Genomic DNA, 14,881 nt, shown 5'->3' on the forward strand with positions numbered 1-14,881 from the left:
AATGTAGAAAAGCAATAAGCTGCTTATCACTTGTTTTAAAGGGAGGGACTGGGATCCAATGAGCTATTGTTAAAATTTGAAATAGTTGCAATAGATTGGAATGGGAAATCCATTGAAATAGATATATATAAGCCGTGTGACTTTTACTCATGGTGCATAGCAGAGTACATTGGGTGGAGAGGATTTAGTGTTCCTCCACACACTACAAATGATGCACTACATGCCTATTTATAGGCTTGAGTAGTCGGTTTGCATGTTCTGGATAATTCTCTAGTATATACATAGTTAGTAATCTTTTCTCTAAAGTTCCAGAATTTTCTTGATAGATACAAGTATTAGTTTTCACACTTTCTATAAAGTTCTAGAATGTTGCATCATATTCTAACACTCCTCCTTGATGCAATATTCTCTAACTCCACGCATAGCATGGAGCTCTTCGAATCTTGCTCCTAGCAATCCCTCTATGAATATAGCTGCTAGCTAGTCTTCATCTGGCAATAGTTGAACTTGATCTTCCAGTTGTCTTTGCTTCCACTGTTCATGGTGCAATTTTAGCTTGCTTCACTTAGAAATCATTCTTCTTGCCTCCAACCCATCGACATGAAACAGATTGTTGTTGGCTATTTTATCACTCTCATCAAATCCAACTAGAGTCATTTTGTTGGACTTGGATTGCCTAGGCATGTACTCAAGCGGAACCTCAGAGGCCGTCGTCATTGTCAGGCGTGTGCTCCTTCTAGATGAACTTGAGTCTCAGAGGCCCTTAGCTATTTTTTAGATAATAGATTTCACCAACAATAGAGATGGTGATAGATGAAGGTCGAGTGATATTATATAGCCATAGCTTAAAAAAAAGTATAGAGGTGAGTTAAGAGTGCAAGGGTAGTTTTTAAAATAGTAGGTGAGTAGTATCACTACGCCCAGTGTATGACCGAACGCAGCTCTGATACCACTGTTAAAATTTGAAATAGTTACAATAGATTGGAATGGGAAATCCATTGAAATAGATATATATAAGCCGTGTGACTTTTACTCATGGTGCATAGCAGAGTACATTGGGTGGAGAGGATTTAGTGTTCCTCCATACACTACAAATGATGCACTACATGCCTATTTATAGGCTTGAGTAGTCGGTTTGCATGTTCTGGATAATTCTCTAGTATATACATAGTTAGTAATCTTTTCTCTAAAGTTCCAGAATTTTCTTGATAGATACAAGTATTAGTTTTCACACTTTCTATAAAGTTCTAGAATGTTGCATCATATTCTAACAGCTATCCTTTTGAACATTTCATGTGCATGACTTAAGAGTTATATTATAACAAAATACCGGTGGGTTATATCATCTTCTGTTTGAAACCTTTTCTTTTGTTGGTCTATCATTTGTGCATCACACCATGCAGTAGTTGGTGAATATTAACATGTTTTCCTCCTTGCAGGGCCCTGCATCTAATCCTGAAGCAAACTGTGGTTACTTCAAATGGGCTACTTCAAAGTCTAGGAATAAATAACGGTGGTGAATTCACATTTTAATAAAAGGATTGTGTTCATTTGCCCACTCCATCCAAGTTCCCTTGTATAGTGACAATATGGAGCTGACATCCCATCCCAGTTTTGCATGATAATGGAGGAGCTGCATTTCAATCTTTTCGACACATCCTCATAGCTTCTTGCAGCTGTTGTGAATTTTCAGGCTTAATCAGCTGTTACCTGTGTTTGTAAATAGCAGGCAAGTTTCTCCACTAAGGAGCAGATTTTAGGAATTGGATAAAGAAAATAGATAGTCATGCTGTCAATGCCCCCCATCTCAAAATCTTACCTGGTTGGACCCTACCACTTTCCAACACGAATTGAGGCTACCTGGCAACCGTTCTGTTATTTATTTGCGGAGTTTCTGCTCTATCAAGATGTGGTTCTAGCTGGAGTGTAAGCTAAGTTTCCCCTCTCCCCACATTTTCTTTTGGTAAAGGCTTAAGATCTTGTTTGGATGGGGACCAAAGAGTACTTATTGGAGCTTATTGCTCTGCATCCAAACCGGCTCTAAGTACCATAAGGGGGAATGGCCACCAAAAGTGGTGGAATTTTGTTAATTATCAGCTACTCCTCTCAGTATGATCCATTAGGTTTCCACTGCCCACATGTGAAGAATGCATTCACGTTACCTTGTTCAATTTCAGTTTTGCTAACTCCATGTTTGCTTCAAATGAGAGGAAAAAGGAGGATGATAAAAAATTTAATCTGTATCATATTTGATTGATTAAGATGAGGAGGGGTCAAGAAGGGAATGGACGAGTTGATTGTCATTACTTTCAGTATACCGGAATGATATTTTAGCTGTACAACTCATTATCTCTGAATTTTGATGAGGAGCTAAATTAAATTATGAGAGGTTTTGACACCTTACATTCTCCATTTTATTTTCCTGAAACTAAAAATTGTGTAATGGTTAGGCAGTTTTTTAGCCATTGTTTTTAAAACCGGTGAAGGCACTGGTTGAGATACACGTTGGTATTGGTTGTAGTATTAGATCAAGTTAATGGTTTACTGCTAGCGGTCAATACACTGATTTCCGATTCAATTAGCGTGTTTTCAACATGATAAGTTCTAATTTCTCCATTGATATTATTAGATAAATAAAATCACATGCATTAATCCGAATGCTAAACCAAATATGCAGTATGTGCAATTACTTTTCTCTTTTGCTTGACCTTATTTGATCTACTAATGGATGCACTAGTTACTTGAAAGCATAAAAGGTTGTCGTGGACTCAAATTATCATTAGAGCAATTTTAATGACGAAACTCATGTGCTTTATAAAAGTAAATTTTCTATAATTCTTTACAATTCTCTATAATACTTATTACTTACTACATTATTTTTATTAATATAATTACTTTAACTAAATTTTCAATCCAATACAGTAACTCTAAAATGTTCTTTTGATTGGATTTACAAATTTACACGGGCAACTTATGAGAGAAAATTTTATTGGTGAAATAGATAAATAAAACACAACTTTGTCCTCAAATGATAAGAGTTAGATAATTTCAAAAAAAAAAATAAGAGTTAGATGACATATGAGCTGGGGTGAAAGAGATACAGGGATAAATCCCTAGAGGGTACAAGTTGCTCTTATTTATTAGTTAGCGACGGAGTAGCTCTCAGCAGTCTCATCCATAAATTAAAAAAAATTCTAAGGTTTATCTGATGTTGCACTTAATAATTTTGAATGCTGCGGTTTACAACTTTTTACTAACTTAACAATCACTATTATTGAGTTCTTTAACAAATTTTTTTTTCTGTTTTTAACTAATAAATTCATGGTATAAAGTACAGATGAATGGATTGATAAATTTTGGAATAAAAAAAAACGGACCATTAATTAGACAGATGATTTTTTCCAGATATGAAGGGGTGTCTTAATTGAATAATAGGCATGGGTTGTTCATAGTTTTCTGATATTTATACATGTACATTTTTAGATGAGATCGAGATCAAAATATGGACATTAGATACCTCCTTTCTCTTTTAATTGATAAAATTGTATCTAATGAACAATACCATCGCCAAAGAAGGACCGAAAACAGATAAACAGTGGCATCACAGCATCATGCCAAAATTTGATGCTGTAATTAATAAGCCATACAATGATTAGTCATAAAATAGAGGATCATCACCAAGTTTTTCATTTTACTGTTTTAGATCAAAACATTAAATCCATCAGCACCCTCTAAAAAATCCAGAAATCATCAGAACAATAGTTACGAACAAAAAAGACAGAATCATCTAACTACATGTATCTTCTACAGTTTGAGTTTAAACAAAAAAGTAAGATAACTAGTAAAGAAATGAAAAGTTGGTGGGTTACCAATGACTCAATGAGCAATGGGTAAATTTCTCAAATTGACAGATAATTATTTATATCAGATGACTAGGGATGCTTAAACTCCTTCCTCCAGCTTGTGTAATCTGAGCATCAATATGCATGGGAGTAAATAAATTCAGCTGAGTGCTTTGGTCCACTGTATATAAGCATGATCATGGAGACAAGAATCCTTTGATGTGCACAGCACCCCAAATAAGTGTATGAGAAGAGCCTGATGTGTCAAAAAAAAAAAGACAAGTAAATAAGAGTACCTGTGAAAGAGTGAGGCAGATGCTTGTGCGTATGAGAAATGGGTGAGTGGTGAGAATTTAGTCATAAAAGAATGTGAAACAATGGAAGGTAAATCAGTAAATGCTAGATTTGTAGTTGGTAAAAGAGTGAACAATGGTGCTGTGCAAAATGAGTTGAGTATCTATCTGAGAAGTGGTTACTAGTACATGTGATTTTGAAACGGGAAGAAGGAATAATTGGGTGAGGAATGTGCTGGTAAGAGGAGGCAAATCCTCAAAAATGGACTATTATAATTTTATTAATTTGCTGTCGTATACTCCATGCAGTTGACTCCACAGAGGAAAAAGCCTCTGGTTGTTATACTAAAAATGTCTCTTTTTCTATTTTTATGACCCAGCTAAAAACAGGTTTTCAAAATGTGTCTCGTCACAATTGAGAACACCTATCTTAGAGTCATTTGTTAATGAAAAAATGCTAATCATCAGAACCATATAAAATTAGGCTGATATGATACACCTCTGTAGCTTGTAAAAACAGAAACCTCCACTTGCACACATGTAGTGCTTAGTGAAACATTCACGATTATTAAGCATGGATATGTTTTCTACTTTGTAGAGCCTACATAGAAACACTAAGAGCCTTCGGCAGAGCATAGTAAAAACACAACCCTGCCTCAAATACCAAAAGACCAACTAGGTGTTCACAGACAGGACATACAACATAGGCCAGTGAAAACTATTAAGTGCAGAATGTGCAAATTACTAGAAGGCTAAATTTGATGCTGGAGATTCATATCAATCATTCATTTCCAAGTTCCAACTATTTTAAATTAAAGATATTTCATAAACAAAACCCCTCACCTGTAAAGTTGTCAATTTGAGATGATCAATCATTGAATCCTCAATCTTCATCATCAGAGCTGGCTTCATCACTACTATAATCACTACTGTCACTTCCTCCAAGATCCAGATTAACATGCTGCACTTGAATAACTTCTGGCTGCTTGGGCTGAGGAATGTGGGGGTGTAACTGTTGTTCCTCAAATCTCGGTACTGGAAGTGAGTCCATGGGAGGCAATGGCACAGGATCCCCTGGTTTCCACCCAGGTGGAGGCTTAATTGGTATATCCATAGGCAATTGTACAGGCATTCCGGGCTTCCAACCAGGCGGCACAGCAAAATTTGGAGGAAGCAACCCTTGAATTGCAGAAAAATTTGCAAGTGGATTTGTATCCACAGATTGTTGAGGTGGAGGTTCCACAATAGCCTCAATTGTTTTCTCCTTCGTTTCAACTGCTTTAGGCAATCCAATATCAAGGTCTGCAAAATTATATAACTGTGAAGCTCTCATTTGTTCATCTTGTGGTGCGGGTGGCATTGCACCACGGAGAGGAGCCTGCCCAGCTCCAAATTCTGGTGGAGCAAAGGTGGTATAACTTATACGATGGGCATATGACAATATATCTGATAGCTTCAGCTGGGATGATACAGTCGAGGAAGTCAAAGAATCATCTTCACTACCATCTCCTAATTTCGTTCTCTTGCTGCGACGATAATCAGAGTAATCATCAACAAGAATGTCAAGTCCGCGCTCAGAATCTTTGAGTTTGTTAGCCAATCCAAGAAGTGCCATATCCTTTGAGCGAATTTCCCGGTCAATCTTCTGCTTAGCATCCTGTAGATCAAGAATTTCTTGGAGTTCAGTTATAGCTTCAACAATTTGGGTTTGAAGGGTAGAGAAAAGTGAAATGATTTCTTTGGTGGAGGAAGGAGAAGACTCCAATGGGGTAGACGAATGTGCTTGGGCCTGGGAAGAAAGGAAGGTTGGGATTGATCCGCGGAATGCAGTGACCCAAACAGATCTGTTGGATGATACTTCAAAAAGCTTAGATGTCAAGGAAGCCATTTGAACAAGAATTGCTTGTGCTCTGGGGAGGGGTGGGAGAAGAGAGAGTAGAGCAGCAGAAGGGGTTGCCGAATGGCGGTCTTGGTTGTTATGGGTTTGTGTAGGAGGGGGCTTCGAAGGGGTAGGGTTTGGAATCGATGGTGAGTTAGGATTCGTAAGGCCTAGCCTCGCAGGGGATTGTACAATTTGGTGTTGAAGCATTTTGTACCAATGACTCTAATCCTTTACAGTACTCCTGTATTTCCAAAAAAATAAATTAGGTAAAGATCGGAAAGCATGGATGAACTAGATCCACCCACTAATAAGATCAACTGGGCAATAGAATGTGAAAGAGCCAGCCATCATTCAGTACACATAAGTAACAAATGACATTCTACAATCAAAAGACATAAATCTAAGTGAAAAGTAAGTACATAAATTTATAAATTGATAAATAATACCAAATACATGAATTCAGGCATAGAAATCAACAGGGGAGACATAGATTCAAGCAAATATTAGTCCTACGTGAATGCCAGAGACACCAGAATATTAGTCCTACATTGCAGGATATGCTACCAGTATAATTTACCTCTGCAAGTTGCAGAATGAATTCTTTTTGCTCCTATTTGGAGACGGTGTGTGTCCTCAACCCAAACGCCTAAAAGAAGTCAGAAAATACATGAATTAGTAGAAGCGTGAATGATGCAAGCTTAGGTAATAAGACACTTCTTGAACCACATTTTCAAATAGCTTATCAGTCAAATAGCTTATCAGTCAAATTGCAGCAACAACAACTCTCTTGTCTCCATTGATTCAAAATTGCAGTAACAACAACTCTCCAAAATACTAAATTTTCAAGGTTAAAATGCCAGTTTGTCCAATTTTGTGACTTACCCAATCTTTTATTCAAAGTACAACAGATTATGCAGATGTAGCAAACATTTCAATCGGAAAAATAAGAGTCCAAATTCAATCTAATTAGGATGAAAATGTGAGATGGAATCAGTAGATAAGTGAGGTAAGAAAACTCACCATCACTACGGTTGTCTGGCCGCTGCCAAATCAAAACACACTCACAATATTTCTAAGAAATATATGTTCCTAAAAAACAAGCAGTGGATCTAATCAAGCATTTTCTATGTGCACTGAGCTTTATCACTGTGGGAAACACCCAATTCAATTTTGCTTGGATAGTAAATCATTACATTTAACGTTGTATGAATCATTGAATTCATGAATTGGATAGTTAATTTAAACAGAAGAACTGGTACCTGCGACTGCGAGCAGGAAATGGAAGCAGCAGCAGCAGGGGCGGAAACCCTAAACACTGGCGTGAGAGTCTGAGAGAGACGGACGAGGAAGGAGGAGAAAGTGGGTTCAGGCCATGGGTCATGGGTGAGAAAGTGAGAGATGTGGGTGGATCATCGGGTGGGTGAGGCAGTTTTTTTTTTTTTAGGGATGCTGGGATGAGAAGATGAGAAAATATCCCCACCTTAGTCACACTCTAGAGAATACTACTAAATACTTATTCTAAGATTAAGAAAGTAATTAAAATAATGTTTTTTTTTAATATTGTAAAAATAATAAATATTTACCAAAATATTGTATTTTGATAAATATTTACCAATCTATGGTAGTTTTTGCCACTTAGGAAGCTTAGGTAATCACTTTTTGCACCACTATTTTGAGAAAAACTCCTCACTTGAGGAGTTCTCCTATCAAATCAGTCTTTTCATACGAGGAGTCTCTTTTTCAAACGTGTGACACAAGGTTAACTATTTTTCACGGCCTATAAGACTAAAAGTAAATCCACACACAAATCTAGTTGAAAACATGTAATCATAGTTGTTTTCCATTAAAACATGTTCCAAATTACAACATAAAATCTTCTTATTGTGTGCCAGTACCAGCGTTTGCGGGTCTTGGGTGGTGGCATGGGGGTATTATCCTTACGTTGATGGGTGTTAGGAGGTCACGGTCCTTATGGTTGGGTGGGTCCAGAATTGGTTAGTGGGTTCTCTCCTCATGGGAACAAGGTGGGTGGTGCGGCTAACAATGTTTGGCTTAGATCGGAGCAGGTATGTGATGACACTCAGAAGGGGACTCTCGAGGAGCGAGTGACGTTAGTCTTCAACAGGTTATGGTAGGTGAGCACGAGTTAAAGATTTATCTTCGGATCAGGCAATGGTCTCACAAGTTGTTGATGCGGGGAATACAATATCCAGGATGACTTTTGGAGAGATATTGCAGTCGATGATGATGCTAGTCAGGTTTGTGTCACTCCTCAAGAAGGGTCGAAACGAGGGATCAGGGGAAAGCCAAAGGGAGTCACAATAAGAAGACCAAACTTGTTCTCTTGATTCTTGGTTCTTGGGATGGGACGTCAAGGGTGAGGACAAGGGCTCAACAAGTTTGTCATATAATCAAGCACTGAATATATCATACAACACATTTACACTTCAACTAACAACCAACGATGACATTAGTTCATACTTCATACAATATCCAATCCATGAAAACACAAACAAACTAGCATTACCCATCCAATGTTAAGAAATTAAACAACATACCTTAGGTAAGAAATCACCTTAGGTAAGAAATCAAGGTATTTAACTTAAGAGCTTCAACAAGAGCAATCTAGCCAGTGACAATCTGAAACAAGTTTTTAAGTAAATTAGTGTGCATATTTGACATTTGTAGTAAACATATCTATTTCGACAACTGAAGAAGGTAAAATCATTTTCCAAAGATACCTCTGTTTGCTTGAGTACTATGACGAGCTTTGACCAGATTCTATCCCGGGAGAATCAGAGTGGAAAAAGTCAATTGAATTTCCATCGAATGTGGGATAAACCTGCACAAAGATACCAACACCTAAACATACCACTCAAAATATGAAAATTGAAATTAAAAACTAGAATACTAACACCAAAACGTACAAATTGCAGCTCAAAATTGTAGCATGTCAAAATCTTTCCAATTTACATGTAGCATTACTCTAAAAGTTAAGTAAAACAAGAGTATTGTAGTTGACTATGATTGATGTCGCAATTGTAATTTTACTTGATGGGGACATATAGTTTATGAGGACCAGCCAATTATGAACTACAAGCAATTAAAGAAACCTTTATTTATTGCTTTGTTATGACAGTTTTTTTTTTGGATAAACCAATTTATTTTAATATGCACAAAAGTGCTAAAAGAAATATATACAAGAGTGAGAGCCAAAAGTAAAGATGAGAAAGAAAAAAGAACAAAAGTCCAAAGACAAGGCCAAAAACGTCACCAGATGGGGAGAAACAAAACTGAATTTACTATACCAACATAAAACACCCTACTCCTATTCTACAAGAAACAAAAGAAGCTACAGGTCCCAACAAAGAGGTATTTTGATCCCAAACCAACTAGGCTAGCACACTATTGCAGTAAACTCACGAAAATAGAAACATGAGGACAGGATTAGCAGCCATTCCACACCTCTGCATTACCATCTAAGTAGAGAACCTTCAAATTATCTCAAGACAAGTGAGAGGTTGAGACTTCCACTCAACAAGTAAAAGAGCATCAACAAGTGACCATTTGCGGGAGAAATTAAAAAAGCATGTAAAAGAGTTTGCAACTCATTCATACTCTCATCCACAAAAAACCTGTAAACACAAGCATAGTTTAGAGGAAAGAGAACTTATCTCAACATTGAAGACTATATGCATGGTTCCCTATTTTTCCTTTTAACCAAACTCACTAAGTTAGTGCTTATTAAAATATTTACTTTATGTATTAGAACCAATGAGGATCTGAGATATTACCAAACTTACATAAAATGGGACAGTACAACATTTAGAGAGCTGGAAAATGTCCAGAATGTTCATCATTTATTGTGTTGTTAACATGGAAAAGAGTACAAGAAAGGAAACTAAACTACAATTGATCTAATAATGTCAATAAAACACTACAACACCATGAAAATATTGTCCACAAAGCACAAACTGAAATTTCAAAAAAAAAGTAACTTCAACTGATAAGATTTATTATTAATGTTTGCTGAAACATTCTATTTTCATAGCCATGTTTTTCTGTCTTTTGATTTTGGCAGTTAATCCATTCTATTCATGTAATGGATGAGTAGAATTTCACTAAAAAAAAACAACTTATGACAGACAAGTTAAAAACCGTCGATACGCACTTAACAAAGACTAAGTACCTCTAGATTGAGAATGTATTCTGCAGAAAGGTTGAAACAGCCTACCATCAAATCAAAGAGAATGAACCCCATATCCTGCACCACAAAACAAATCAACAATAGAACCAATGAGGATCTGAGATATTACAAACTTAAAAAAAAGCAAGAAAATGAAACAACATGAATCATGAATGTTCAATCCAAGTCCCCAACTAACTGCAAGTTTTATTTGATAAGCAAAGATGATATAAAATGAGGGATCCAACCCTATACATAGTATTCAAACCAGTAGAATAGAGAACAAGTAATATAGGGACCTGTCGCAGACAAGAGCCGTCAATGACACCTTGGGAAAAAATCAAGATAGCAAACCAGTCAAACAAATATGGTTTCACGTGCTCCCAGCCACTTGAAGAAATTCCAATCAGCCAAACCAGAATGATTTTACCAAACAAACAAAAAAACCAGAGGCGATAAATAGGATTTACTTACATCATCGGATTCCTCATCCTCCTCGACCTGTAAGAGAAGAGAGTGAGCGAGAGGTAGGATGCGAGAGTAAAGAGAGCCAGAAAATAAAGTCATACCAAGATGAAGAGGAACCCTAACGATGGAGGTTCGCGCGGCGTAGAGAAGAGAGTGAGCGAGAGAGTCTCGAGTAGCAGAGGTTCTGATTTGGTAGATTGACTCTGGGTTTTGATAAAATTAGGGTTACGTTTTATTAATTAATATTAATATTAATATATATAATAAACGAAAACACAACTCAGGAAGCTTAATAGCTCAATTGGCAAGTTTTAGCTATTATTGCTGGGTTTGAATCCGTGTCATGACATTTTGTTTATTATATTTATTATACTTTTTAGCGACGGATATATCGGTCGCTAAATCATCTGTTGTTGTTCGGTCGCTAACACAATTTGTCGCTAGTTCGGTTGCTACATCTCTTTATTATTTTTATTCTACAAATTTAGAGACAGAAATGTCCGTCGCTAAATTTTTCGTCGCTAAATCAGTCGCTAATAAGTCAAACTTGAAGTATGACCAAAATATCATGGATTCCGTCGCAAACTCGATCGCTATTTGTGACTGAAATATTTCGGTCGCTAAATCCGTCGCTAAACAGCGAATTTCTGGTAGTGTTGTCATTCATATTCCATCAAGTATATGGTGCACTTGTTGGAAATTTGAGTGTATTTCAAAAGTTCAAAACATATTTTGCATGTGTCTATTATCCACCATGAATGCCACCGTCCAACTTAAATTATATCGCCCTTGTATTTTGTGTTGTCATCCTCTTATTAAGACTTGTCGCCCATTATTTATTTCTGCCACCCAACATTAATCTGTCTCACTATCTTGTTATTATCAAAGTCATGGCATATAAATACCAAGCTGATTTAGCATGAAAAGAGAGACACACACAACAACAAGACACATAGAATCAAACTAGTTCTTCCTCTCCCGTCTAAATGGTATCATGGACATATTGATTAAGTTAATCTCACTAATTCTATCACCCGGTTTACCGGAAGAGGCCGTTTAATCCTGGTGGGGTGTTTGAGATAATACCCGAATAAAACGCTCAATGACAACGAATTGATTTTCGCGACTCAGCTTATTGTATTCCAAGTTCTAGTTCGTGAAGGTGTACTATTCTTGATGTTGCTGTTTTTGTCCCACCAAAGTTGCTATTCGGCTCAGTGTTTGCGTTGCCCATCTCCATTTTTCCAACAACACTTCATGCTACCCATAAAAGCTATTAAGGTTATCCTCCCATAAATGCAGTATAGCACTCAATACCATAGGAATGTGCAACTAAAAAAGTGGTAGCAGAATCATAGGAATAACTTGTTGGGAGCTCCATTCACAAAGCTTGTGGCCCCATCATTTGTTAAATTTAAACCGGCTCAAGTCTTATTAGTTATTACCCTCGTAAGACAGGCTTAGTTTTTGTCATAGACTGGGTGTCTTTGGAGCTTATGGACGGAATGGTGGTTCGAGATATGTTCATCATAGGTAGAAGACTGACCACACAAGACAAACTTTTTCTTTCTTAAAGACTTTGTGCTTTCGGGGCTCATACGTTTATCACGGGAAGGAGATAGACTGATATGTTAAGATTGATTTAGATTTGTAGTCACCACTATATAGGAGGTAAATACTTAAACGCGATCTTTCAAAAAATCCCCCTATCACATGAATCATCTTAGTCAATCTGTTATTTGGACGAGCCTTCAACTGGGTAGTTTTTTACAAGTCTACAACACACCGTATGAATGTTAAATGTGTCTTTGTTAGTAACTCGCAATGTCTTTGTTATGGCCTCTGGATCTATAAGTTCAGCACGACCCTTTCAACAGGCAGCCCCCACGTCACTTGAGTGAGTCCTCAACTGGAAAGTTCCTAACTAGTCCATTAACCAAACATAATACAAATCCCAATATTTTCCTATCCTCTCTGTTGAACTAATCATACCAGACAATGGGAAACATGTTCTTATAACGTGTGCTGCCAGGAGAAGAATCTATTAAATAAATCAATATCGATGCTTCCATCTCCATGCTCAATATAAAAGTAAAAGAAAAACAAAAGAAAATGATTATTATACGACTTTTTTTCAATTATTCATTTGCTGCCACATTAATTCTTGTTGTCATGCATATAAGGGATGATCCTGGGCAAGTCTCAATATTTTAAGATTTCAGTGTATTAATGCTAATGCAAATGTTCATCTTCCACATAAAGAACATCCATTGACACAAGCAATTAAGAATTCACGAATTTTTCATTTACAACTCTCAATATATTCCAATCAAATTGTAATTACAAATCGTACCATAAATTGAATCAGTCTATAAATTAAATAGCAAAAATTGAAAGAATACATTAATCTAATCAGTCCAAAAAAAAATCAGTAAAAAATGATCATCAAAATCAGAAAAGAGCAAGATCAACTCTAGGCGCCTTGTTTCCAAACAAGATCTTCAAATCATTCTCCAGTGGCGTCAAATTCAAGTCCATCTGCAAGCACATAACCCTCTTGCTATTCGACCTTTTCAAAACCGGCGTTGATTTCACAGCTTCAGAAATCTTCTCACTATGTTTGATAGAAGAAAACCGAAAACCTTGTTCTTCATTGAAATCTCCCCTATGCCTCCTCATGTGTCCTCCCAAAGCCTGTCCTAGAGAAAACTCCTGACCACAAATCGAGCATGCATGCATTTTAGGCTTACTCGGTTTGGCCGCTGAGAATTTCAACTCTTCTTCTCCAGTGAGTTTTGGTTTCTTGTGGCTAGCTCTGTGGCCACCAAGTGCTTGGAATGACGAGAATTTGCGGTTACATGTCTTGCACTCGAACTCTGTATGCGGTTTTGTTTGGGTTTGGGTTTGGGTGCGAGAGAGAAGCATTAGGCTAGTTGCCAAATCGATGCTCTCTTTGTTGTTTTGTTGGGTTTGATCTCTTTGTCTCTTGTTGTTGTTGTTGATCATGGTCATGGCGGTGAAGTTTTTTGAAGTTGTTGTTGAATGTGTGAGTTGGAATGTGTTTGTTTGATGAGGGAGTGATGAAACAAGCATCAAGTATTTATAGTGTGTTGTGGGGTGGAGTCCAAAAGTGCAACGTGGAGGCTGGTTATTGTTGAAATCGAAGGAATAAGTCTGTTTTGTTGACTTTTTGACTTGTTTTTGTGATGACGTAATTGCTTAACGTACTAGATTTACATTGCAGTTTATGATATTGTTTTGTTTTGGTGCTGAGTTGTTGCTTTTATTTTGTGTTCACGTGGGGCTTGGGCCTTACGAATGGAATAGAAACTGTTGAGCCGCGTAGCGTTTTGCACTTGTGCTACCGAGTGAACCAGCCGTGGGCACAAAGGTAAGCTACTTGTAATGTACAGCACATTCAATGAAACTTCCAGGTTTTTGTGAGAATGTTCCCATTCTGTTTCTAGTACAGCTTAGCCTAAGCTTATTGACTAAGAAAACAAAAAACAACTGTTTTTATCAATGTTTTTAAAATCGGATTGGGTTACTAAATTGTCAATACACTAGTTTAAGATTCAATGATTTTACACCCATTATATCAATACTTTATCCACATTATGCTGTTACACTTCTCATTTAATTAGAAAATCAGTTTTAACATGTTCTCTACATTTTATTTTCATCAAGTTTTTCTCTTTGCTCTACATCTTATTTCACTTTGCATACCATATCTCTAACTTAACTTCTTTCTTTCATTCTTCTCTCTCAAAATTGTGGAAATGAAATGGTGTGAAGTGTGAACCAAACATTTCCATAGAAAATAGATTTATTTCATTTCGATCTTTTAAACTTACTTCATAATAGAACTGAATATTTAGGATAGTGCAATTTATTGCTATAGTTATTTTATATATATTATCCGGTACTGAAATTTTTGAATTTTTTCTATAAAGAATAAAAACTTAAAATAAAATAATTGAAATGGAAGGTTGTAATAAAGTTTTTTGGTACATCGGAAAGATAAATTGCACCCTCCAGGGGTTGATCCCTGGACCTCCCTCACCCAACCCATAAGTCCCCTAGCTCTTACCACTTGAGCTTAGAATTAAATTATTAATTAATTTTTTCCTATAAAAAAACAGCTCATTGTTATTTTCCCTAATAAAACTATACACTAATATGTTTTTTTCATTAGTTAAGAAATAAAAAA

General features: G+C 36.5%; 2 protein-coding genes across 12 annotated transcripts; both read right to left on the minus strand.

Moving 5' to 3' along the window:
* Positions 1-3,652: 3,652 nt before the first annotated feature.
* On the minus strand, positions 3,653-10,906 carry LOC130716715 (mediator of RNA polymerase II transcription subunit 4-like). Of its 11 annotated transcripts, none has more exons than XM_057566718.1 (10): positions 10,773-10,906; positions 10,503-10,704; positions 10,207-10,281; positions 9,483-9,652; positions 8,759-8,859; positions 8,576-8,657; positions 7,038-7,106; positions 6,595-6,663; positions 4,979-6,258; positions 3,653-4,098 (listed from the first exon to the last, which is right to left on the minus strand). In XM_057566718.1, the coding sequence occupies exon 9, from the start codon at positions 6,222-6,224 to the stop codon at positions 5,019-5,021; it is 1,206 nt and encodes a 401-aa protein (XP_057422701.1). In that variant the 5' UTR covers positions 6,225-6,258; positions 6,595-6,663; positions 7,038-7,106; positions 8,576-8,657; positions 8,759-8,859; positions 9,483-9,652; positions 10,207-10,281; positions 10,503-10,704; positions 10,773-10,906; the 3' UTR covers positions 3,653-4,098; positions 4,979-5,018. The 11 variants fall into 11 exon arrangements, with proteins under 11 accessions (XP_057422701.1, XP_057422700.1, XP_057422702.1 ...); XM_057566717.1 differs by lacking the exon at positions 7,038-7,106 and having other exon boundaries at positions 10,503-10,593; positions 10,678-10,704; positions 10,773-10,897; XM_057566719.1 differs by lacking the exon at positions 7,038-7,106 and having other exon boundaries at positions 10,503-10,531; positions 10,678-10,704; positions 10,773-10,896.
* A 2,048-nt stretch (positions 10,907-12,954) lies between these two features.
* LOC130718232 (zinc finger protein ZAT11-like) lies at positions 12,955-13,789 on the minus strand. The gene has a single exon (XM_057568763.1). The coding sequence runs from the start codon at positions 13,762-13,764 to the stop codon at positions 13,123-13,125; it is 642 nt and encodes a 213-aa protein (XP_057424746.1). The 5' UTR covers positions 13,765-13,789; the 3' UTR covers positions 12,955-13,122.
* Positions 13,790-14,881: the final 1,092 nt, after the last annotated feature.

Source organism: Lotus japonicus, chromosome 5, assembly GCF_012489685.1.
Source record: "Lotus japonicus ecotype B-129 chromosome 5, LjGifu_v1.2".
NCBI lineage: Eukaryota > Viridiplantae > Streptophyta > Magnoliopsida > Fabales > Fabaceae > Lotus > Lotus japonicus.

Excerpts from the sequence above, each read along its gene's own strand:
- LOC130716715 (XM_057566716.1), bottom strand. The coding sequence starts at position 6,224 with ATGCTTCAACACCAAATTGTACAATCCCCTGCGAGGCTAGGCCTTACG.
- LOC130718232 (XM_057568763.1), bottom strand. The coding sequence starts at position 13,764 with ATGCTTGTTTCATCACTCCCTCATCAAACAAACACATTCCAACTCACA.